At 41.5% G+C, this 24,106-nt stretch overlaps 1 protein-coding gene across 7 annotated transcripts in view; it reads left to right on the top strand.

Annotated features, from left to right (window-relative positions):
- Positions 1 to 949: 949 nt before the first annotated feature.
- Positions 950 to 24,106, top strand: part of LOC132821616 (G-protein coupled receptor 55-like) — a 42,931-nt gene continuing 19,774 nt past the window's right edge. For 2 of the 7 annotated variants that reach the window (XM_060834295.1, XM_060834294.1), the window contains exon 1: positions 1,330 to 1,364. In XM_060834295.1, the coding sequence (XP_060690278.1) occupies positions 1,363 to 1,364 (2 nt within the window). In that variant the 5' untranslated portion in view covers positions 1,330 to 1,362. Of the gene's footprint in view, positions 1,020 to 1,045; positions 1,245 to 1,329; positions 1,365 to 1,764; positions 1,869 to 2,135; positions 2,203 to 5,895; positions 6,359 to 8,319; positions 8,425 to 24,106 lie in introns of those variants that run through there. The other 5 variants (XR_009645336.1, XR_009645337.1, XM_060834297.1 and 2 more) reach the window with 5 other exon arrangements.

The following is a 24,106-nucleotide window of genomic DNA, read 5'->3' as shown; positions in this document are numbered from 1 at the left end:
CTCCGGTTTCCTCCCACAGTCCAAAGATGTGCGGGTCAGGTGAATTGGCCATGCTAAATTGCCCATAGTGTTAGGTAAGGGGTAAGTGTAGGGGTATGGATGGGTTGCGCTTCAGCGTGTCGGTGTGGACTTGTTGGGCCAAAGGGCCTGTTTCCACACTGTAAGTAATCTAATCTACCCAACTGCCTTATAACAAGCCAGTCAACTGAAAGGTGCAAACGCAGGACATTGTCAACATCTTTCATATCTCACAAAAGAACAATGTCTATTGATAAATGCATGCAATGAAAGAAGAAAAAAAACCTTTAAATCTGAAATCATACATTGCTCATGATGATTCCTGTTGTTTGAAGTTGTTTTTTTGCTTAATGTGGTCAGCAGGTGTTGAAATGGAACACGCCTCTTTCACCAGCGCCTGTACATTACAGATAGTTTTGTTTGATGGCTAGAAGTGTACTTATTCTAAGTCTGTAGATTAATAAAGGCAAATGAGCATACAAACATTTGAATTAGTAGCAGGAAAAGGCCATTCAGCACCTCGAACCAAACTGCTTTCAATAAGAGCATTGATAAACTCCATATTCTCACCTACTCTCAGTAAACTTGGATTCCTTTGTTAGTCAAGAATCTTTCTATCTCTGACATAAAAATATCCAATGACTCTGCTTCCACAACTCTCTAAGGATGGCATCTCTCATACCTTCACGGATAGCAGCAATGTGTTGCTCCATTAATACTATCTTGCAGCCACAAGACCATGTAAAGAATGTTAAAAAGTCGATTTAGCATGAATAATTTTTACATTACTTCTCTGCAGCGTGGCTGCATAAATACCCATTGCTCTTTAATCAGATAATGACAACCGTGTTGCTTTCACTTCTTTAAACAGAGTTTCCTTAAAACTAATCTCATTACTAATCTAACCAACATCTCAACTTTGGCGCTCCACCCTTAACTGTTCTTCACATTCGCCTCTGGCTGCCACATGCTCCCTAGTCACTGAAGCTGACTGCAGGAAGGTTGGTTTTATTGCTGGAGCCAATGATTTCCTTTCTCCCTCATGACTCCTTTCTTTTTCAGCAAGTTCCTTCTGTTCCAAACTTGGTAGCTGCTTTCAACAGCACTGTTTCAACACAGCGTTTCGTGTTTTCTTTCAACTGAGAAATCCATGTTAAATTTCAAAGATGTGGAAAAGTTAGGAGCAGGGGTTGGGTAACCTCAGGAGGAAGAGAAAGTGGAATGAGGTAAGGACTTCTCATTTACTGAGCCAGAATCACATGAAGTAGGAGCAGATTTGATGAGTCCTTATTTCGATGTAGTTATAAGGAGGAAGAAAACTGTATGTAATGGACATTAGATGGAATGTAAGGTATTTTCATGTGTGCATTGACTTGCAGTATAATTAAAATTGAGAGCCAATGATGGCATGGTGGAATGAATTAGCTTCAGTAATGATGCAGAGAAGAGCATCTGTCCAACAGTTTTGTATCCTGTCTAGAAGTGTAAGTTTCTGGATGAGCCTCTCTATAATGGGAGCAAGATTCACATCTTGGACACATTTCACCTTGGGTAGAATGTTAGGAATTAGAGAGGAAAGGACACACGGAGGATGAAACCAAACTTCTTTGATATATCTTCAGTACCTTCAAAGCTGTTGACCAGGCGCATTACCAGCAACCAAGATTGTTGAAGGAGTAAGATTACAAATGACATCTAGAAAGAAGTGTTCTAGAAATATGATTGCCTGTTTTCCATGTTTTTCAGGTACTAAACAGCCTCCTTGACCTCCAGTGCAGCAGACAAGAAAGGCTATCACCTATACTGATGTAGACAATAAAATGGGAGTCTAGGGCTCCTGTCTGAAACAGGTGAAGACTCTTTAAATCTCAAATAATAGACTTACTGTTAAGGGCAGATGAGAGTCAACTGGATTGATGTGGGTCTGGAGTCACATGTTGGCCAGACCAGGTGAGAATGGCAGATTTCCTTCTCTGAAGGACATTAAAGAGCCAGATGGATTTTTTCCAATAACAGTTTCATCATCAGCATTAGGTTTTTAATTCCAGATATTCATTTGTATTGAATTCAAATTCTACCATCTACCCTGATGGGATTTGAATTCAGGTCCCCAGGATGTTAGCAACGTTTTCTGGATTAATAAGTCTAGTGATAATACCACTATGTCATCACCTCCCAATATTGGTAAGTGGCGTTCATTCCCTTAAAAATCTCACAAATCTATTTAGTTAAAACTCAGAATACAACTTGCAGTTACAGATAACTACATGTACATTCTCACTCTAGCTTCCTTTTATTGAACTGAGCATGAAAGTGGATCACATGTTTTTTTCCTGCTCCTTAACTAATTAGCATATCCAACTCATAAAGCAAAACAGCTCTTAAAATGATAATATAGCATCCTCTTTTTTCCAAGATCAAATTGCAGACAGTAAGAATCAAAATAATGTATAAATAAGGTAGTTGCAAAATGATTTACTCTTTAACAATTGAAACATTTTAAAAGTTTGAGTGTAGGAGTCCATATAACAGATGGTGTGACAATCCTTCTGGATTTTTTGATGGTACAATCTTCCAGAGACTTGGATCACTTTTTGATGTTGTAGATCTACAGGTGTATTGAAATCGTTTGTGTATTGTTACCATGTAATTGTTGTCCTGATAATCTTCCACTCCTTCATTACGTAAGCTTATTTTTGCGTACAGTTTGTGCACAATCAAAATATTGTATCATTCCCTAAGCTGGCTTTTGTTCCTCCATAATGTAGCTCAATTCAATGATGTGACTTTTTAGGGTCTAAGCTCCCTGCACATTTTGGACACTTTTGCAACTAAACATGTTCCCTGTGTACAATGTACGACCAAACGTCCAACATGTCGATTAGTTTACATTCATCATGCACTATTTTTATTTTTGTTTTCTTTTCTCACGTGTTTGAGATGAGTATTTGGTATCTGGTTTGTGACAGACATCAATGGCACCATATAATGATTTCTGGTAATACGCTTGTTAGTTGATTACATCAAATCATTTCCAATGGCTTGTAGTCAGTTACACAGTGAATTGCTTCGCAAATAGGTACTTTTGGAATCTTGTGATATCCCAAATGCTCATACACATGTTTCACACTCTATGTTGGGACAATTCAATTGTATTTGTGATCTTTAGCTCTCGATGGTAGATTTTGAGTTCACTGCAACGCAAAGCTGACTTTGCACTAATTCCCATAACTTAGCAGAACTTCTTCAGTCCTCTTTGAGTCAAGCTGAAGATAACAACTCTGTGCAACCCCTCATTTCCAATGGCTACCTTTGTTTTCGTAGTTAGTTTATCTGGTTCTACAATGGGTAAACCTAATGAGGAAAGAGACAATGGACAATAGACAAATCTCCATCCTTTGCCTTAAGAGCCCAAATGGTGATAGGATATCTGTGTCTGTCCAATTCATGCTGAAGAATTTGCTTGTTATCATTATGCTGTTCCCTTTTCATTTTGAAAGTGCTGTTGATATGTAGGTGATTTATAGTTTTCTTGTTATGAAAGAGTTACCACTGTATGGAGATTCAGCGATGTAGCTGTTGTGATTGTTTTTGTTTAATTCTGCCAGGTGTTCCTTCCAGGTGCATTTCAAGCACATTTTGTCACATGCAGGAATGGTACTTGTGGTTGTTTCTTTGATCCTGCAGCTTCTACAATCCAATTTGGAAACAAGTTGCTGCCCACATGGATTTGGGCAGCGTAAAAATCAAGTACTCACTGCTTTTGAAGTAATGCAGTCATAGAGATGTACATGGAGAATTTTTCTGGTTCCTAAGGTATATTCAACTTCTGAACTGTTTTAAGTCTTGTCTGAGTCTGTCTCCCATGGTTTTAAAGCTTGATACACTGTCTTTGATTCTTGAGGAAAATCTCCAGCTAGGGATATTTGTATCATTGATAATCACAAGTGAAGTGTCGGAAGACTAGAGGTTATCTAACATGGTGCCACTGTTTAAGAAAGGTGGTAAGGAAAGGTCAGGGAACTACAGACGGGTGAGCCTGACATCAGTGATGGGCAAGTTGTTGGACGGAATCCTGAGGGTCAGGATTAACATGTATTTGGAAAGTCAAGGACTGATTAGGGACAGTCATCATGGGAGGCCATGTCTCATGAACTTGCTTGAATTTGTTGAAGAACTAACAAAGAAGATTGATGAGAGCAGATGGTAGATGTGATCTTTATGTATTTCAGTAAGGCGTTTGACAAGGTTCCTCATGGGAGACTGGTTAGCAAGGTTAGATCTCATGGAATACTGGGAGAACTAGCCATTTGGATACAGAACTGGCTCAAAGGTAGAAGACAGAGGGCAGTAGTGAAGGGTTGCTTTTCAGACTGGAGGACTCTGACCAGCAGTGTGCCACAAGAATCAGTGCTGGGTCCACTGCTTTTTATCAGTTATATGGATGTGTACATAGGAGGTATAGTTAGTATGTTTGCAGATGACACCAAAATTGGAGGTGTAGTGGACAGCAAAGAGGGTTACCTCAGATTACAACAGGATCTGGACCAGATGGACCAATGGGCTGAGAAGTGGCAGATGGAGTTTAATTTTGTAGCTGCATTTTGGAAAAGCAAATCAGAGCAGGACTTATACACTTAATGCTAAGGTCCTAAGGAGTGTTGCTGAACAAAGAGACCTTGGAGCGCAGGTTCATAGCTCCTTGAAAGCAGAGTCACAGAAAGATAGGATAATGAAGAAGGCATTTGGTATGATTTCCTTTATTGATCAGAGCATTGAGTACAGGAGTTGGGACATCATGTTGCGGATGTACAGGACATTAGTTAGGACACTTTTGAAATATTGCGTGCAGTTCTGGTCTCCTTCATATCGGAAGGATATTGTGAAACTTGATAGGGTTCAGGAAAGATTTACAAGGATGTTGCCACGGTTAGAGGTTTTGAGCTATAGGGAGAGGCCGAATAGACTGGCGCTGTTTTCTCGGGAACGTCGGAGGCTGAGGGGTGACCTTATAGAGGTTTATAAAATGGTGAGGGGCAGGAATATAGACAAAGTCTTTTCCCTCGGGTGGTTAAGTCCAGAACTAGAGGACATAGGTTTAGGGTGAGAGGGAAAGATATAAACGGGACCTGGGGGCAACTTTTTCATGTAGAATGTTGTGTGTGTATGGAATGAGCTGACAGAGGAAGTGATGGAGGCTGATACAATTACAGCATTTAAAAGGCATTTGGATAGGTATATGAAAAGGAAGGTTTTAGAGGGATATGGGTCAAATGCTGGCAAATGTGACTAGATTAGGTTAGGATATCTGGCCAGCATGGACAGGTTGGACTGAAAGGTTTGTTTCCGTGCTGCATATATCTGTGACAAATTACCTGTGTCTTATTTCTTGAGTTATTAGCAAGTAACACAGATGTAGTAGCATGGATTCATTTCACTTGAAAATCTTCATACAGGTTTCTTTAACAATTCAGACTACAATTTGCAGCTCCTTTTCATGCAGAATGCATTCCCTTTCCTTACCTTCTCTGTCAGCCTTTCCTCATGCTCCCTTCATACTTTCCCACCGCCTGTTCTCTGTACCTATGAGGAAGGTTAAATCAGTTCAAAATTTATGTAAAAAAAAATGACTTAGCAAGATGCTTTAAATCAGTGTCAGAAGTGAAAAATAATACATGATCAATATCTCAATTAAAATGAATGTAAGTTTTCACACATAACAAGTGCCTAGAAACTGTCAATTTCAACACCACTCTCACTCGCTTGTGTTTTTGATGACATTGGGTAAGTACAACTGCCTTCTTTTGTTATAAACTGTACTGTCTAATTCCAGTGCATGGTCTGGTTTTATGTGAATTTTCAATTGTTATGTTCTAGGTAGATGCAGTGAATATAGAATCTTAGAATCCTTACAGTGTGGAAACAGACATTTGGTCCATTAAGCCCACACTGACCCTGTATTTCTCATGGCTAATCCCTCTAACCTATGCATCCCTGGATATTATGGGCAACTGAAAATGGCCAATCCACCTAACCTGCACATCTTTTGACTGTGGAAGGAAACCAGATCACCTGGAGGAAATCCACGCAGACACAGGGAGAATGTGCAAACTGTGCACCAACTGTCACCAGAGGCTGGAAGCAAACCCAGGCCCTTGGCATTGTGAGGCAACAGTGCTAGCCACTGAACCATCGTGTTGCCCAACAATGTTGGAAACAGCAGATTCTCCATATGCGTTCATAGAAGGGCCAACAACAAGTCTGAGCATATGCATCTTAATGATGTCATGGCACCCAAATGCTATGACATCAACGTTGGTTGCACTCACATGCAGTTCTGGTAAAATCACAATGTGTGATAACAAAACTTCAAATGCACATGCACAGTATGGCATCACTGCTGAAAATTTGAATGCACACACATTAGAATGTGCAAAAATTAACGAGCTAACCATGCATATATAATAAAAATCCTTCTTTGGTTCAGTCAATAATTAGTGAATTAATATTTGGATCCCACATCTTAATAAGTGATGATTGTCATAGTTATCATGAATGAACTAGCTTTCATCAGTTGTGATGGGATTTGACCCATATCCCCAGAGCATTAGTCTGGGTCTTGCAATTACTAATCAAGTGACAATATGACTACACCACAGAATCTATCTGTGACCATTGTTTGAATAACTGTAGCTACATTGGTTATGATATCACTGTTAAAACCCTCACCAGAAATCAGTACTTTTCCCCCCACTTTGTGTAAAGAAATGAATCAGTTGTTTTCTGAATGGTGCTGTCTCAGTACTAAGTCCAAAATGATCTGGCAGAAAGGCTGAGACCTGAATCTGCATTAGGCCCAGGGACTTCTGTTGTTTCTGTGCCCAGTCCTTCCAATACCTACTGAAAGCTGGTCCCTGTCATTAAAAAAAGTTTATGCAACTCTCCATGTTCCCAACCCCATGTTACTTTTTCCCTGTATATCAGTCCAGCAAGTTGTTGGTCCAGGTTGTTAGGTGGCCATTTTGGAGAGCTGAGTCTTTGCTTACCTGGTTGCTGTTAAAGTTATTGATGTTCAGATATTCTTCTACTATTTCCTTAATAAACCTTCTAAAGCTCTAGAGTTTTGTTATCTAGATGTTATGCTGCAGACGTGTGTAAATTCATGCCACCTTAGGTTAGTGTTCTTTACAAGAACATAAGAAATAGGAACAGGAATAGGCCATCTGGTCCATCCAGGCTGCGCCACCATTCAACAAGATCATGGCTGATCTTTAAGCGCATTCAGCTCCACTTACCCGTGCGCTTACCATAACCCTTAATTCTTTTACTGTTCAAACATCTATCTTCACCTTGAAAACATTCAACGAGGTAGCCACAACTCAGTTTTTCCTCAACCTAGTCTGCTTCCCCTTACTTTGAGGCTATGCTCCCTAGCTCTAGTTTTACCCGTCAGTGGAAACAACTCCCCGCTTCTATCTTATCTATTCCCATCATAACTGTAAATCTTTCTATAAGATCCCCTTTCATTCTTCTAAATTCCAATGCGTATAATCCCAGTCTGCTCAATCACACATCACAAGCCAATCTTCTCTACTCTGGAATCGGCTTAGTGAATCTTCTGTGCACCCTCTCCAGTGTCAGTACATCCTTTCTCAAGTAAGGAGTCCAAAACTGTACACAGTACTCTAGGTGTGGCCTCACTAGCATCCTATACAGCTGCAGAATAACCTCCCTGTTTTTAACTCCATCCTTTAGCAATGAAGGACAATATTACATTTGCTTTCTTAAATAACTGCCGCATCTGCAAACCAACATTTTGTGATTCATTCACAAGGACACCCAGGTTCCTCTGCAGAGTAGCATGCTACATTTTTTTCACCATTTAAATAATAGTCCAACATTGTATGCCCCATCTGCCAGACCCTTGCCCACTCACGTATCCTGTCTATATCCCTTTGCAGATTTTCAGTGTCCTCGGTATACATCACTCTACCACTTGTCTTAGTGTCATCTACAAACTTTGACGCACTACACTCTATCAATCTCTCATAGATTCATTGGAACTTCTGGTAGAGAAAAAGGATGGGCAAGAAATGCTGGCCTAACCAGCGACGCCCATGTCTCACAAACGAATTTACAAAAAAATTCTAGGGTGGAGTATAGACAAAAACACTATTCTAAAACAAATTAAGTGCAGGTTCATAGATGAGTATTTCTAATACCCTTAGTGGATTCCAAATTCCTATAGACTTCCAAGAATATATCATTCAATCTGAACCAGTCTCATTCATTTGGTTACAGCCAACCAGAGCAGATTCAGCAAATTTGGATGATGTCCAAATGGAACAGCTCACGAAGATCACCATCAATAGGTGGCCTGAACACATTCAGCTCAAGTTTCCTCATCATATCCTCACACTCACAGTCGGGCAATGTCTATCAGGAGCTAAAGGTAGCACCTCCAGGCACTTTGCTAATAACTTGGGTTCTTAAATAAATATTGTATTATTGCAAATATCTTAGGGCAATGTACCTTTTGACCATAATTTGATTACATTGTGACATGAGACATTCTGGTATAAAGGTCCATGTCTTCAGTAGATAAAGCACAGCGCAGTCATGCAGTCAGCTATCTGCCATGTTATAGTCAAGTAACATTACTGAAACATCAGTGAGGATAGAATCCACACCATGAGTAAGTTTGAAATCTTATAGAAGTGTGAATAGTCTGTTTTGTTGATAACGTTCAAGATACCTGTTTCAACAAGAACCCAGTCCTCCTGGTAAATGTTAAACGGGTAAACAGGTTGGGAAGCATACAGACCTTACCACATTGGCGAAGGTGTATGGCCCAAGAAATCACATCGTGATGGCAGTAAGAGAGGATTGAAAGTTTGAGGTACCTAGTGGGTACTAAAAAAGTGACAGAAGCAGTAGCAGTTGGCAAGAGCTCTTTTTCACTCACCATCTGCCTGAGTTCAGAGCTAAACTAATTATGTCACTATTCTTGCTGCAGCACAGTAACCGCAAGGGAGGAGAAATGATCGTGAGCTCTCTGTATCAAGGTCAATCTGCATTCGATTCAATAAACAACAGTTTTGCAAAACACCTAGAAGAGTTCTTATCTCGCAAAGCTCCCTTCTCAAGGGCAACTAAGGATGGGCAAGAAATGCTGGCCTAACCAGCGACGCCCATATCTCACAAGCGAATTTTATAAAAAAATTCTAGGGTGGAGTATAGACAAATACACTATTCTAAAACAAATTAAGTGCAGGTTCATAGATGAGTATTTCTAATACCCTTAGTGGATTCCAAATTCCTATAGACTTCCAAGTATATATCATTCAATCTGAACCAGTCTCATTCATTTGGTTACAGCCAACCAGAGCAGATTCAGCAAAGTTGGATGATGTCCAAATGGAACAGCTCACGAAGATCACCATCAATAGGTGGCCTGAACACATTCAGCAAGCTAGTAGGTTATGCCAGCTTGTAACTTTTAAAATGCAAATAAACCACAGGTTTTACACTGACGTACACTTGACTAAATAAACATAGGTCACGTGGCTGCAGACAAGAGATTGACTATGTGAATCTATCCTTTCCCCCAGCATCATTAAATTGTGTGGAACAGGTCAACTCCACCACCACCAACCTTAACAAGAGAGGATCTCTTATTCCATACATGATTCCTTCAGAGCTGCAGTGCAAGACTAGAACTGATATTTTTTGTGTCCAAAGACACAACTACGTACTGATAGCTGACTATCTCACCCTTTACACAAAAAAAATAAAGATACCCACTAGGTCAACAGTTGCTGACACAATAAATGTCATATTCAGTATGTTGGAGTTCCTCAGCAAGTCACATTGCACAGTATACTAATGCACCCTTCCCAGACATGTGCAGGAAATGGGATTTCCAAAACACTGTCTCTTTGCCTCATTACCTCAGCCTAACAACCTCACAGAATGCACTACTTGTACCTTTGGCAAAATCCATGATAGTTAAGTGTAAAGTTCCAAAATTATGGGATAGATGAGTTAGAACTACATGCTCCTCCTTAAATTCATCTTCATTAGCAGCTCTCATATTTGGAAGACAGATCCATACAATTTTTCCCTCCTATACTCTCACTGTCAAACTGCATGCACATGTTGCATGGTTTTAAAGACAGGACAAGGGCATTCGGGCAACTATCTCAATTTTAACTCGGGCAAAGCATAAGAGTTCGCAAATTTTATGTGAATACATGTGTTTCTGGAAAGTTTAATCATCATTATATCCATCAAAGTCATATGATGTTGTGATAAACAATGTTTAAATCCTACAAAAATGGTGACATATCTGAGCTGTATATGATTAATCATCCTTCACAAGGGATGACGATTTCGATACTGAAAGTATCATACCAGTTGACAATTGCGCGTCTATGACAATGATTCACATCCATCCACAATGACAGCACACTACATAGTGAAGCTATACAGCCAAGCTGTGATAACTGGATCAGAATAGATCTGGTCATCTGCTAAAGGTTTATTTTAACTTGTAGAGATTAGGTATTTGTCTGTAGCCTTGTACATGCTTATCAAAAAGGGTTTCTATTTTTTAAAAGGGAAGAGAGGCAAGTTTCATTATTGTGTAGATTCCAGAAAGGCAGTGTAACTTTAAGAACGTTAGATAGCATATCAACATGTGATGCTCCAGTGTAAATGTTCCCATGTCTCTTCAACAGACATAGCACTGTACAGTGTGTAGTTATTGCAGTCTGTTCTGTCTAATGTCATAGTCGGGTAATGTAGTATCATAGAGTAATAGGGTCAGACAGCACAGAAACAGACCTTTCAGTTCAACTTGTCCATGCCAACCAAGTTTCCCAAACTAAACTAATCCCACTTGTCTGCATTTTGGTGTTCCAGGAATTAGCTCTGCATTTGGCTCATATCCTTCTAGTCATCCAATTCATGTACTTATCCAAATGTCTTTTAAATGTACCTGCACCTACTGCTTCCTCTGACAGTTCATTCCACACATGAACCATCCTCGGGTACCTTTTAAATCTTTCTCCTCTTACATTATCAGTAAGTATAGATCCAATACTGTGTTTAGGTCCTTAATATTCTAACAGTGTAAATAATTAGTTTTAATTCTAAAGTTTCAAGATATCTGCTTTGACAAAAATGTGCTTGCCATAGCTGAGTAGCTGGAGCTATGCAGAGCAAGTGCCACCAATGTCTGGTCATGCCACCTCTTGAGGTGCAGCACTTTGGGGACAGAATCATGAGAGTTGACCTCTCCAGCCACTTTGTTCTCCCACTCCCTTCCAGAAAAGCCCACATACAAGCCTTGATGTCTCCCCCCTACCTAAGAGCACAGGTAAAGCCTCCTGCAACTCATCTGTCAATCTGGATTCTTCTATGTGCGCTGTCTTCATTTTATGGTAAATCCCATTTTGGCAAACTTTTTCTCCACATTACCTTTAAGAGGCAGGCTGCCTTTAAGGCAAAAGGGCACTGTCTGTAGTATTTGACATGTTCCATGTGCTGTGTGCAGACCAGACCAGCAGCAAGGTCAAGACTAAATCTCCCCACATTAATACTACTTCACAAGATGTGAGCATTGATGGCTATTGTTTATCCACAATTGCCACAGTGAAAGTAGTGACAAACCACCTTCGTGAACTGCTCGGCCCAACTACTATTTGCAGCAGTTTTCTGAGAGCAGTTAACAGTCCACCACAATGTTGTGGGTTAGGAATCACACGAGACTGAGTAAGGATGGCACAATGAAGGGTATTGTGACCTCTTTTCAAAAAACTGAACAAAGCCATCAGTAGTGCTTTTGGTGTTCCAGGAATTAGCTCTGTATTGCAGGTTTATGATTTAAATTAAATCGCACCAGCTACTGTATTAGGATTCAAATGTGTGTACTTCCAACCTCCCACCCCCCCCCAATCTCTGGCGCCCAAACATTGGGGTGGCTAAACCTCTGGCCCAGTTTTGGGAAATAAAAATAGAACATGTGTGGAGAGAGAGAGAAAAAAATAATGTTCCAAGTTTTGTGACCATGCCTTGGAACTGTTGAGGATTTCTAGCATTTTTGGCTTATATTTCAGATTTCCAGCATTCACAGTATTTGGATCGTGCCTGTTTGTAAGTCTAGTTTGCATCTTTGGCCCTAATTGCTGATCTCCATACTTGAACTTGTTGGGAGGTGCTGAATGAGAGACATCTGCAGATTCAGTTGCCAAGGGCAATTCTCATGAGGCAATATGTGGACTCTTCACAGTCACTTCAACTGAAGGTGTGAAGTGGCATACAGAAACACATGCAGTTGAGGGGTGCAGTGTTCAGGAACCAAGGGAAAGGTTCTCTCTTGCAGTATCGGTGGTCCTGATAAAAAAGGTTCAGAGCGGTGGCTGAGATGTCTTGTATTCAGAGAAGAGAAGGAGTCCACCTCACCCTCCTGCAGCAACTCGCCTCCCATCCTCCTACTGACTAACAGAGAGCTCCTTAGCATGGTGTCAGTGACTAAGATCTCTCACGCCCACTCTGTGAAGTGCTCAGAATACCGGTGAAATCTTGACGGTCTCCCAGAAGACAAAAGCCTTCTCTAAACCTCCTACAACATGCAAACAGCGAAAGGTGACTGAAAAGTTGATGGGCGGAGGGATCTGGGAATGAAGGTCCATTGTACCCTGAAGGTTACTGCACAGGTGGATAGAGTGGTCAAGAAGGCACACAGTTTGCTTGCCTTCATTGGGCGGGGTATTGAGTATAAGAGCTGGCAAGTCGTGTTAAAATTGTACAAGACATTGGTTTGGCTGCATTTAGAATACTATGTACAGTTCTGGTCGCCAGATTGCCAAAAGGATGTGGACACTCTGGAGAGGGTGCAGAGAAGGTTTACGAGGATGTTGTCTGATATGGAAGGTGCTAGCTATGAAGAAAGATTGAGTAGGTTAGGTTTATTTTCATGAGAAAAAAGGATATTATGGGGGGACTGATTGAGGTTTACAAAATCATGAAAGGTATATACAGGGTGGATAGAGACAAGCTTTTTCCCAGGTGAAGGATTCAATAACGAGAGGTCACACTTTCAAGGTGAGAGGTGGAAAGTTTAATGGGGATACAAGCGGCAAGTACTTCACACAGAGGGTGGTGGGTGTCTGGAACACATTGCCAGCAAAGGTGGTAGAGGCAGGCACAGTAGATTCATTTAAGATGTGTCTGGATGAATGCATGAGTAGATGGGGAGTAGAGGGATACAGAAGGTTAGGAATTGACCGGCTTGGAGGGTTGAAAGGCCTGTTCCTGGGCTGTAAATTTTCTTTGTTTTCTTTGTTCTATTCAACAGTGCTTCAAATCCTCATCTACACTAGTTTTACTGTACTCAGAGGACTCCTGTTAGGAGACAGCATAAGGTGAAACAGTCACCTCCTTAATTTAAGGCAATATAAGTGTCAGTCAAAAGCATAATATTCCTTCATGCAGACAATCCCAATGCAGGTTGCAATTGCTTTACCTAGATGATGTCTTGGGCACTTTTCAAGGGCAAAACTGGTATTTTAGGTATAAACCTTATCTTGGAATTTCTTCATTGCCTCTTGCCTGGGAGAATTACCTCCAAAAGCCTTAGCCATTCAGGAGATCTGGTTTTAGATGTCTTGACTTTACACCTACTGGTAATTGTTACGATAGTCATAAATATAGACTGTTGCTACACCTGAGGTCTTTCACAGAGTGCGATGTCAGCTTTGTGAAACCCATGTAGAATAATCAAAACTATCAACACTGAAATTGTAATTTTATCGAAATACATCAAGACCAGGTCTCAGAATCAGTATTTGAAGTTCAACTGTTCTGATTTACACTTGTTACACAATTGCATACATTAAGAGATAAAAACCTAGCCAACTTGAAAAGACACTGGAGTTGAATTCAGGAATACACACGGAATCATATTTCAACAGCTACTTCTGAGCAGCATAGGCCAGAGAAGATAAAATGTATTTGTAAGCGAATGTTAGAGTTCTCTCTCTTTCCTTTTCTCTCTCTTTCTCTCATCACCTCAGAACACAGCACCCAGTTAAAAAGAGCAAATTGGATAAACAACGATTTAGCAATAACTCAGTCTATAGATTCATCTACAGATTGCACTACAGGTAAGGATACAAGTCAACCATTAAACAATTGCTATTCTGGGAAGAGTTTCTCAGTCACAGGGAAGAAACAGTTGAGGAGGATCTTAGCTAAGACATTTCCAATGGTCAACTGCAGGGAGATTCCCTTGTCGTTACAGCAATCTGACTTGTTCCCTTTTTTCAAAAATGCTCACGATTTGGCATTGCACAGCTCACCCTGGATGCTCTCCTCCTTCCAGATAAGGCAGTCAAGGGTATGTATCTGCAGCAGGAGCTCTTTGCCTCCGCACCTCAATACATCAGCGGGGACACATTCTGCTCCAGAAGCCTTGTTGTTCTTGAGCTAGCAGAAGGCTTTCTCTACTTCATGCAGGGCTGGGGCATTGCTGAGTTTGTGACGTGTGGTGTGCTGTAGGATTCAGTCAAGGATGCTCGGATCGATGATAGAGCCCTGGGCGAGGACATCTCTGAAGTGCTCCCTTCTCCACACACCACTTGTTCTTTATGACACAAGTCATTATTAGGCCTCAGCCTTTAGTCACCTGTAGGTGTGTCTTTTTTCCTTCAAATGCGGTTGCTGTTTTCCACTCAGAAATGCCATGTGCTTCCAGCTTACCCATTCTTTGATCTCCTGATCATTCGCGTCAAACCAGTCCTGCTGTTTCTTGGTTAAATGATTGACTGGGTTTTTGCAGGCATTGATGATGGCGGTCTTGAGGGGGGACCAGAGGCTGTCGCAATCCTGCAACTCAGAGTTGCCAAGGGTTGCTAGGTTTGTGGAGAGGAGCTGGTTTTATGAGGCTATCTCTTTTGAGTCTTTGCGTGCCTCAATGTTGAACTCCCTGCATCACTGCTTCCGTTGTCTCTGCTGCGGCAGGGCTGTATTTAATCCTGGCTTGGATCAGGTGATGGTCTGTCCAACAGTTGTTGTCTCCTGTCATGGTGCATGTAATTTTAATGTCTTTCCAATCCCTCACTCTGATGATGATGTAGTCAAAGGGATGCCAGTGTTTGGAGTGTGGATGTTGCAACGTTGTCTTGTATTTGACCCTTTGACAGAACAGCGTGTTGGTGATGAGGAGGATATGTTTTCAGCATTTAGTCAAGAGAAGGGTGCCTTCAGAATTTTGCTTCCCAACTCCCTCTTTCACAATTACATTGCCCCAGAGGTCTGCACCTGTCTTGGCTCTGCCGTTGAAGTTGCTGAGGATGATTAGTTTATCCACTGCAGGGATGCATGAGGATGATTGGTCAAGGCTAGAGTAGGTTAAAGCTTTGCCCTCAGCTGCTGCATCACGTGTTGGTGCATATGCATGGAATACCGTGATATAATGGTTCCCAGCAAGGGGGAGTCAGAGTGTTATGAAGAGTTTGCTTATTCCACAGGGGGAGTCTCTGAATTGCTCCACTAGTTCGGTTTTGATGGCAAAGCTGACTCCACAGATGTGGTGCTCTCCTTCAGTCTTGCCTTTCCAGCTGTCCTTCCCTGCTCATTGGGTTTCACTCAGGGTGACAATATCAATATCGTAGTGCCTGAGTTCCCAAGCAACGATGGTAGTGCGACATTCCAGTTTGTCACTGGTGGGACCGTCCGTAAGGGGTTCCTAACATTCCAGGTCCTGAACTTCATCCTGAGGGTGCGGAAGGTGCCTATGCGAGAGTCCCTTTTACGGGGAAACTATTCCACAGCGGCTACCACACAGGCTTAGCAGCCTTGGTTCAATGGCAAAGAGTGGGCTGGGGAGTGTAGCAAAGGCAAGCAGAGAGCAGCCACTGCTGTTTGGCCTTAGCTTGCCTGGTGGAGTGCAACCAAACAGTTCAGCACTTGGCAGTGCCTCTCTCTGAGGCAGTGTGAGGTCCAAGGTGAGGAGAGTGGGAGAAAGGGGAGAGAAGAGGAAGGACAGCGTGGCTGCTGCAATTGTACTTACCATCCTTGCCTTTCCAGAAAAAGGTGTAGCCATCACATTGCTCGCTGAGCTGTCTTTCCTGTGCCAGCCGGATTTCCAGATCAATGCTACACAATCTGTTTCAGCAATGTTTGTTGAGGAATGGCTGTTGATGAGGTCACTAAGTGGAACTCCCCCTGTTCTTTGTAGAAAAGTACTGAGGAATCATTATCATTCACTCGAAGGGCTGCCAGACCCCTGGTTTAATGACCCACCTGAAGGACTGTACCCTCCACATCCATTATGCATGTCCCATCTAAGTGTGCTCTCACTGCCCTGCGAGTGGTTTTGTTTCGTGAGTGGGCCTGCTTACCTTTTGGAATCTCCGCAATTCCACAATGTGAGCCTCCTATGTATTTCAATGGATGGTATATCCAGATTGCCTGTGGCGACCCTCATACATGTAACTCAGAGAGAACATTGCCTAATCCTACACAGTGATTCTGACTGAGAAGTAACATTGCTTGCACTGAGTCAACGCTGATTCCGAGAGCCCCTCTCTGCAGTGTGTGAGAACAGCAAAACTGTCACCAGTTTTGAGTAGCTATCAAAGCATGGTGAGCCTGTCTGATTAGTTAATGCTTGCAATACTATATGTAGAGCACTCTTAGTCTTGGCCTTGTCATATTAGAGAAAATGGAAGCAAAACAACTTCAGAACATTCATTTTACAAGCAAAGTTTGTTCATGATGTGTTTGTTACTGGAGCTGCAGATCCCCACCCCCCACACTCCCCCAAACATGCTCTACCCTTTATCTATCTGATACTCTCGTGCTCTGGCAAGCCCAATGCTGGCAAATTTATCCACAAACTTTCAACGCGCTAAAACAACAGGAAGCCAGACTCTGGGTATTTAAAAGGAAGGATTTCTATATCTGAATTTGAAAGGGAGTTTCTGATGGCATGCTGCAGGTTTTACAGTAAATCAATATGAATTAATGATTTCAGTCTTTAACCACTTTCTTATCAAAATCGCTGAGTGATTTTGAAGCTTTCATTATTACTCAATGACGTGCAGATACAGCACATTTTAGAACAATTCTGATTTGTTACTCGATCTAAAGGGAAGTGGTTAAAAACAGCACGCAAACGTCCTCCTGCAAGACATTTGCTAAACCACAAACTTATTTCAGGCAGATGTCCTGTGCAATGCTGTTGTTGTTTTAGATATTTCCAATACATGCTGAATTACTTTAACTCAGAGAGTACACATCTCCTCACACACCTCAGGAAATTGTTTCATAAACAGCTCTGTTTCAAGGATCCCAATAAACAGGACTTCATGGCAAGCTTGACTGAAACAGGGAGACGGTGGGGTTATTCTTCGACAGGAGAAGGTTGAGAGTAGATTTAATAGAAGTCTTCATTTTCAAGTATCCGTACTGAGTGGATTGGGAGGAACACCTCCCACTGGTGAAGGGCAAGAGGCCGAGGGCACCAAAGCGATTGATCAAAGAATCAAATGTGACAATGAAGAAAAAGATTTTTACACAGCATGTGATCAGAATCTGGAATACTGTGTTTGGAACTCTGATGAAGGCAGATTCAATTGTGGCTTTCAATGACGAATGGCATAATTATTTTAAGAGTAAAAAGATTGCAGAGTGACAGAAAAGGAGAGTTGGCAGATTGAGACTGAGTCGTTCTCTCAAAGGGCCAGTACAGACATGATGGGTTGAACAGCCAGTGTCTGTGCTGGGACCATTCTATGATTCTTCCTGTGAAATGGCGCATCGGTTAAAGCAATTCTGAAATGGGAGGCGCAATGCTTTAAGGGCTGGAAAAGTAGGCAATGGTAGGGAAGATAGATAATAATTCAGGAGTTGAGCCCAGAGGAAGTCAAGGGAATGGAAAATGAGCGTAATGGAGGGCTTTATCTGTTCTTCATTATGAGTTTGCTTTAGCATTTCTCATTCATGAAGGGACAGGTAAGTAGCGATTATGTTGCTGGATTAATAATCCTAAAGTGCGGACTAATGATTTGGATCATGAGTTTACAGCAACTTTGAATTCAGTTATTTGAATAAACCTGGCATAAAACGCTAGCTTGAGTTCAAAGTTTGGATGAACAGAACCACAACAGCTAGCTTGAGTAACTAAATGATCATCCGAAAAATACATCCTGTTTACTGCCCTGATTTAGGTCTGGAAATCTATCTTGACCCGTTCCAACCTTTCTAGAACTCCAGATCTGTATAGTGACTGACTGTTTCCAGGCCACTGCTATGGTATTGGAGGCTGTTCTTGACTTACTGTGTTGGGAGCATCTGAGTGAAGGCAATCCTCCTGCTGACAACCAGGACAGGCTTCCTGCCTTTGTGTTGCTGCTAACCAGCAGTAATGTGAACCATGTACCTCTGACTGAGGACAGCAGAGCACAAAAAGGTCCAGTCCATGTGCTAGGTGCACATGAATGCACCGTGTCCTTGTTGCAGCATTACAATGATAGTTACCAGTGCTGCATTAGGTGCAGCAGCATCCTGTAAATGAATCTTGGAAATATGAATTCTAAGTAGTGTTAGAGTCATACAATATGGAAACAGACCCTTTGTTCCTACCAGTCCACGCCGAATGTCATCTCAAATTAAGCCACTCCTACTTGCCTGCCCCTGGCCCAGATCCCTTCAATATCTCTTTCTTATTCATGTACTTAGCCAAATATTTTTTAAATTTGGAATTGTACCCACATTCACCATTTTCTCAGGAAGTTCATAACCCATGAGAAACAATTTCTGTGTAAAAAAAAGGCTTCATGTCTTTTTTAAATCTCTCTCCTCTCTCCTTAAAAATGGGCACCCTAATCTTGAAATCCCCCATCCTAGGGAAAAGATAACTGCCATTAGCTATTTCTATACATCTCGTTTTTACATAACATCACCTCTCAACCTCTTACGCTCCAGTGAAAAACGTGCCTGCCTCTTCAACCTTTCTTCATAATCTTCCATATCTGGCAACATTCTGATAAATCTCTTCTGACTCCTCTCCAGCTTAATAATGTCCTTCCTATAACTGTGTTGGCAAATACCAGATGCCAGTATTGGGGGAGATGGCATATGAATGACCAGTGCCCATGGAGTGTGCCCTAAGATGAGGATTGAAGCCCAATGTCCAACATGAGCACTGTTCTGAGAAAGCAGTAAGCTGGATTCGCCAAATACTTGTTTGGACTTCCATATTGAGATTTTTAGCTTGTTTGGTAAGATCAGAAGCTGAAAATTAATGAGATGAATTGGGCCATCGACAAGGCATTAATAATTAATAATCCCTGTTCATGGGCAAATCACCACCTCCCAGTGACTAACTCACCTCACTGCTGGTGAAAAACACCAAAGTTGAAGTGAGACACTCTTGACATTGAGATGGGCCTCAAAGGAGGATTTAGGACTGATCTAGTAGCTCATGACTGGGAATCTATGAACTGCTGAGGACCATCATCAATGGAATTAAATCCACCACAATCTGTATCCTCAGTCTGCCATTACTATCAGGGTAGGACGCCAACCCCTGTTCATGGAGGTGTATAGGACAGAATGCCAAAATCCATATTAGGTATATCAAATATTTAGTTGTTAACTTGATGAAATTACAACCAAGTACTTCATGCATGTTATCACAATGGAAACAGCGTGCTGTAAACAAATCTGAATTGCTCATGGGCAACTGATACATCAAAGATCTATATTATAGAATCAGAGAATCATAGAATCCCTACAGTGTCCACACCGCTATTACATTCAGGGGTACTTAATTAAACAGGACTGGGAGGGGGAGGATCCCTGAATCTCATCAGCTTGGGAAAGCCCAGCAGGTGAGTTCAAAAGGCTAAGTGGAAATGTTTATTGTCATCTTCAGTCAGTAGTCCCAAGTGGATTAATTCCTTGGATGACAAGGTTGCCTCATGAGGAGAGGGAGAAAGAAAGAGTGTGAGAGAGAGAGAGAGAGAGAGGAATGGCTCTGTACTGTTTGGAGTTTAGAGGAATGAAAAGTGAAATGGACAGAATTCTGAGAGGCTAGTCCACTTGGCTCAAGGACCCAAAACTGGGGGCCATTCTCTGAGAATAAAGGAATATTTATCAAGGATTGGAATGAGGAGAGACTGCTTTACTCAGGTAATTGTGAATTCTTTGTGCTGTGAATGCTCACTCACAGTCACTAATACCTCAGTCACTTGCCCTGCTTTATTTCCCAAGAGAAGTTTTGCTCTTTCTGTAGTCAGAACATTTACGTATTGATTAAGAAAACATTCTTGTACACATTTAGCAAATTCCTCACCATCAAAACCTTTAACACTAGGGAAGTCCCAAACTATTTGAAAAATTTAAATTCCCCTACTATTACAACCCTATTATTCTTTCATAGATCTGAGATTTCTCTACATACTTGCTCCTTAATTTCCCTCTGACTATTGGGAGGTGGGGGCGGGGGGGGGGGAAGGGGGGGCGGGGTGGTGTGGGTGGGCACAGTACGATCCCATCAACGTGATCATCCCTTTCTTGTTTCTAATTTCGACCCATATATTTTCACTGGATGATCTCTCACAAATATCCTCTCCAATTACAATAATATCATTTCCCTTCTTCAAAGATCCCACTCCCCTCCTCTCTTGCCTACATTTCTATCATTCCTAAAGCATTTAAAGTCCAACGTATTGAGTTGTCAGTCTTGTCTTTCCCTCAGCCAAGTTTCTGTAATAGCTATGACACCCAGTCCCATATTCCAATCTATGTCCTGAGGTTCATCAGCCTTCCTTGTATGAGTCCTTGCATTGAAATAAACGCAGTTTAATTCTTCAAAGTCCCATTCTTGTTACAGCCCTGGTTCTGGTGAAACCAAAAAAGCTAAATTATCAAAGTAAGGTGAGAATGACAGTCCATGACATCGAGATGATGTTTGATCAAGTCATGAGGAAACCAAGTAAAATTGGAATCAATGGGAATAGGAGGAAACACAGTTTGGTGGCTGAAACCATACTGCAATCAGAACAAAGGAAGATGGTTATGGTTCTTGGACATCAACCGTCTCAGCACTAGAATTTCAGTGCAGGAGTTCCTCAGTGTATTGTCCTTGGCCCAACTATCTTCAGCTGCTGCATCAATGGCCTTTCTCTCATTATTTGGTCAGAAGTGGGGATTTTTGCTAACTACTGCACAGTCATAGTGTCATGGAGATGTACAGCACAGAACCAGACCCATTGGTCCAACTTTCATGCCAATCAGGGATCCTAAATTTATCCAGTCTCATTTGTCAGAATTTGGCCTATCTCCCTCTGAACCTTCCCATTCAAGTATCCATCCAGATGCCTTTTAAGTGCTGTAATAGTACCAGCCTCCACCACCGCCTCTGGCAAGTCATTCCATACACGCACCACCTCTGTGTCAAAAAGTTGTCCCTTAGCTCCTTCTTAAATATTTCCCCTCTCACCTTAAACCTATGCCTTCTAGTTTGGATTCTCCTACCCTGCAAAAAAGACTTTGTCTTTTTATCCTATCCATGCCCCTCATCATTTTGTAAACCTCTGTAAGGTCACCCCTCAGCCTCCGATACTCCAGGAAAATAGCCGCAGCCTATCTAACTTCTCCTGAAAGCTCAAAACCTCCTACCCTGGCAATATCTTTGCAAATATTTTCTGAACTCTTTCAAATTTCACAACATCTTTCCTAAAGCAGGGAGACTAGAATTAAACGAAGTATTCCAAAAATGGCCTCACCAATATCCTGTCCAGTCACAGTTATCAGCTCCCTTTGCAATTCCTCTCATATTAGAACAGATTGTGTGTGTGTGCAGTCAGACCTGTGTGATTCTGTTTTGATGAAGGATCACTGGACTCAAACTATTCACTTTGTGTTTCTCTCTACAGATGTGCTGCTGTGTTTTTCCAGCACTTTCCATTTTTGACCTGGATAATAATGTGTTGATAAGTGGTAAATAATAGTTCAGCCAGGCAAATACCTTTTTGAACAAGAGCATATAACCACCTTCCATTCCCTGAAAACCATTTCTGAATTTCGACAATCAGCACACTGGGGGTTCCCATTAATGAGAAACTTAACCGAACCAGCCACATATTTGTGACTGGTACAACAGCAAGTTAAAGACTTGTGGTGAGTGGTTCACATTCTGAGTCCTCAAAGCCTTTCTAAATTAATCACGCAGGCACAGTTAAGAAATTTGATTGCATCTTCACTTGTCTGGATGAGTGCAACTCCAACACTCAATAGGGTTAACACCAGTCATAACATCGGATCCTGCTTGATCTGCACCTCATCCATCAATTTAAATATCCACTCGCTGCACCACCGTGGCAGCAGTGCCTGCAGTGTATTCCACCTCCAACCTGGAAAGACAAGGACAGCAAATATATGGGACAACAACATTTCTGCAAGTTTGTTTCCAAGCCACACAACATCCTGACTTGTAAATATATCACTGTTCCTTCACTCTCACTCAGTCAAAATCCTAGAACTCATTCCCTAAAAGTATTGTGTGTTCACCTATGCCACATGGACAGCAACAGTTCATAAAGGCAGCTCACTAATCTTTTAGTATGCTCTCTGATGCCACATGATAGGTTTGGGTGCAGGGCTCAATGGGCGAGAAGGCAAAATTAAGACCATCTTTAGGCTTCTACTTCAAACTAGCACTATTTTACATTACCATGTACAGCAGTGTTGAATATACCAGTCTATAAACTATTGTTAAATAAAAACACTCAAATAAAAGCAAATTACTGTGGATGTTGGAAATCTGAAATAAAAAAAAGATAAAATGCTGGAAACACGCAGCAGCCCTAGAAGCATCTGTGGACAGAGTTGGTGTTTTGAGTTTGGTATGATTGTTTTTCAGAACTGAAAGATTGATTTTGGACAATGGGTTTTTTTATGCTGTTGATAGAGGGGGAAGGAAGATTGAGTGGAACAGGTTGAGGGGTACCCAAAGCAAATGACAAAGCTAGTGCTATTGGAAGAAAATGAAAGATAAGGATATAAATTTGGGATCAGAGATGTGAAAAGTAGAGAACCGGTTTGCTCTGCTGACAGCAAGGCCAACAATAATAAAATAAAGGCAATGCAGGTTAGTTTGAGTAGGATAAAAGGTCGGCAAAATATCGAGGACCGGAGAGCCTGTACTGTGCTCTACTGTTCTATGTTCTATGTTCTAAGACACAAACAAGAAATGGCCAGAGAGGTGGGAGTAATGGTGTATAATGAAAACGGAGGATACAAGTGCTGCTCTGAAGCTATTGAACTCAAAGTGGAGTCCTAGAGGCTGTAAGTTGTCTGTGCAGAAAATGAGATTTTTCCTCGAGTTAATGTTGAGCTTCATCAGAACACTGCTGCCCATAATGTAGCCTTCCCATGTTCTAGGGAATGTCCTAACTCCGTCCGCAGTTGGTTTTTATACTCAGTGACATACAGCTTTGTGACATCATTGCAAGGTTGCTCTAGGGTCATGAAGCTCTCATTTAACAACAGCCACCTTATCAATGCCAATTAAGGATAAGAACATAAAAACTAGGAACAGAAGGAGGCAAATCAGCCCCTTAAGCTGGCTCCACCATTTATTACGATCATGGCTGATCTTATCTCAGCCTCAATTCCACTTTTCTATCAGCTCCCCATAACCCTTCACACCATTAATAATTAAAAATCTGTCTATCTTTTCCTTAAATGTAGTCAGTGCCCTCATATCCGCAGCACTCTGGGATAGTGAATTCCAAGATTACAACTCTTTGATATTCATTCTTCTCTGTCATCTTTGTTTTTAATCCGCCACCCCTTTGCCTAAAACTCTGGCTTTTCATTCGAGAGTGCCCCACAAAGGGAAACATCCACTTAATGTCTATTTTGTCAAACCCTGTCAGCATCTTATATACTTTAATTGATTTCCTCTCATTCTTCTAAGCTTGAGTGAACATAGGTCAAAACTGATCGCTCCCCTCTTTCATCTCTGGAATTAATTTAGTGACCTTTCTCTCAGATTGCCACCAATACACTT

The sequence above is a fragment of the Hemiscyllium ocellatum genome, chromosome 13 (genome assembly GCF_020745735.1).
Source record: "Hemiscyllium ocellatum isolate sHemOce1 chromosome 13, sHemOce1.pat.X.cur, whole genome shotgun sequence".
In the NCBI taxonomy this organism is placed as follows: Eukaryota; Metazoa; Chordata; class Chondrichthyes; order Orectolobiformes; family Hemiscylliidae; genus Hemiscyllium; species Hemiscyllium ocellatum.
The sequence above is the reverse complement of the archived record's forward strand: the minus strand, read 5'-3'. Positions and strand labels throughout refer to the sequence as shown.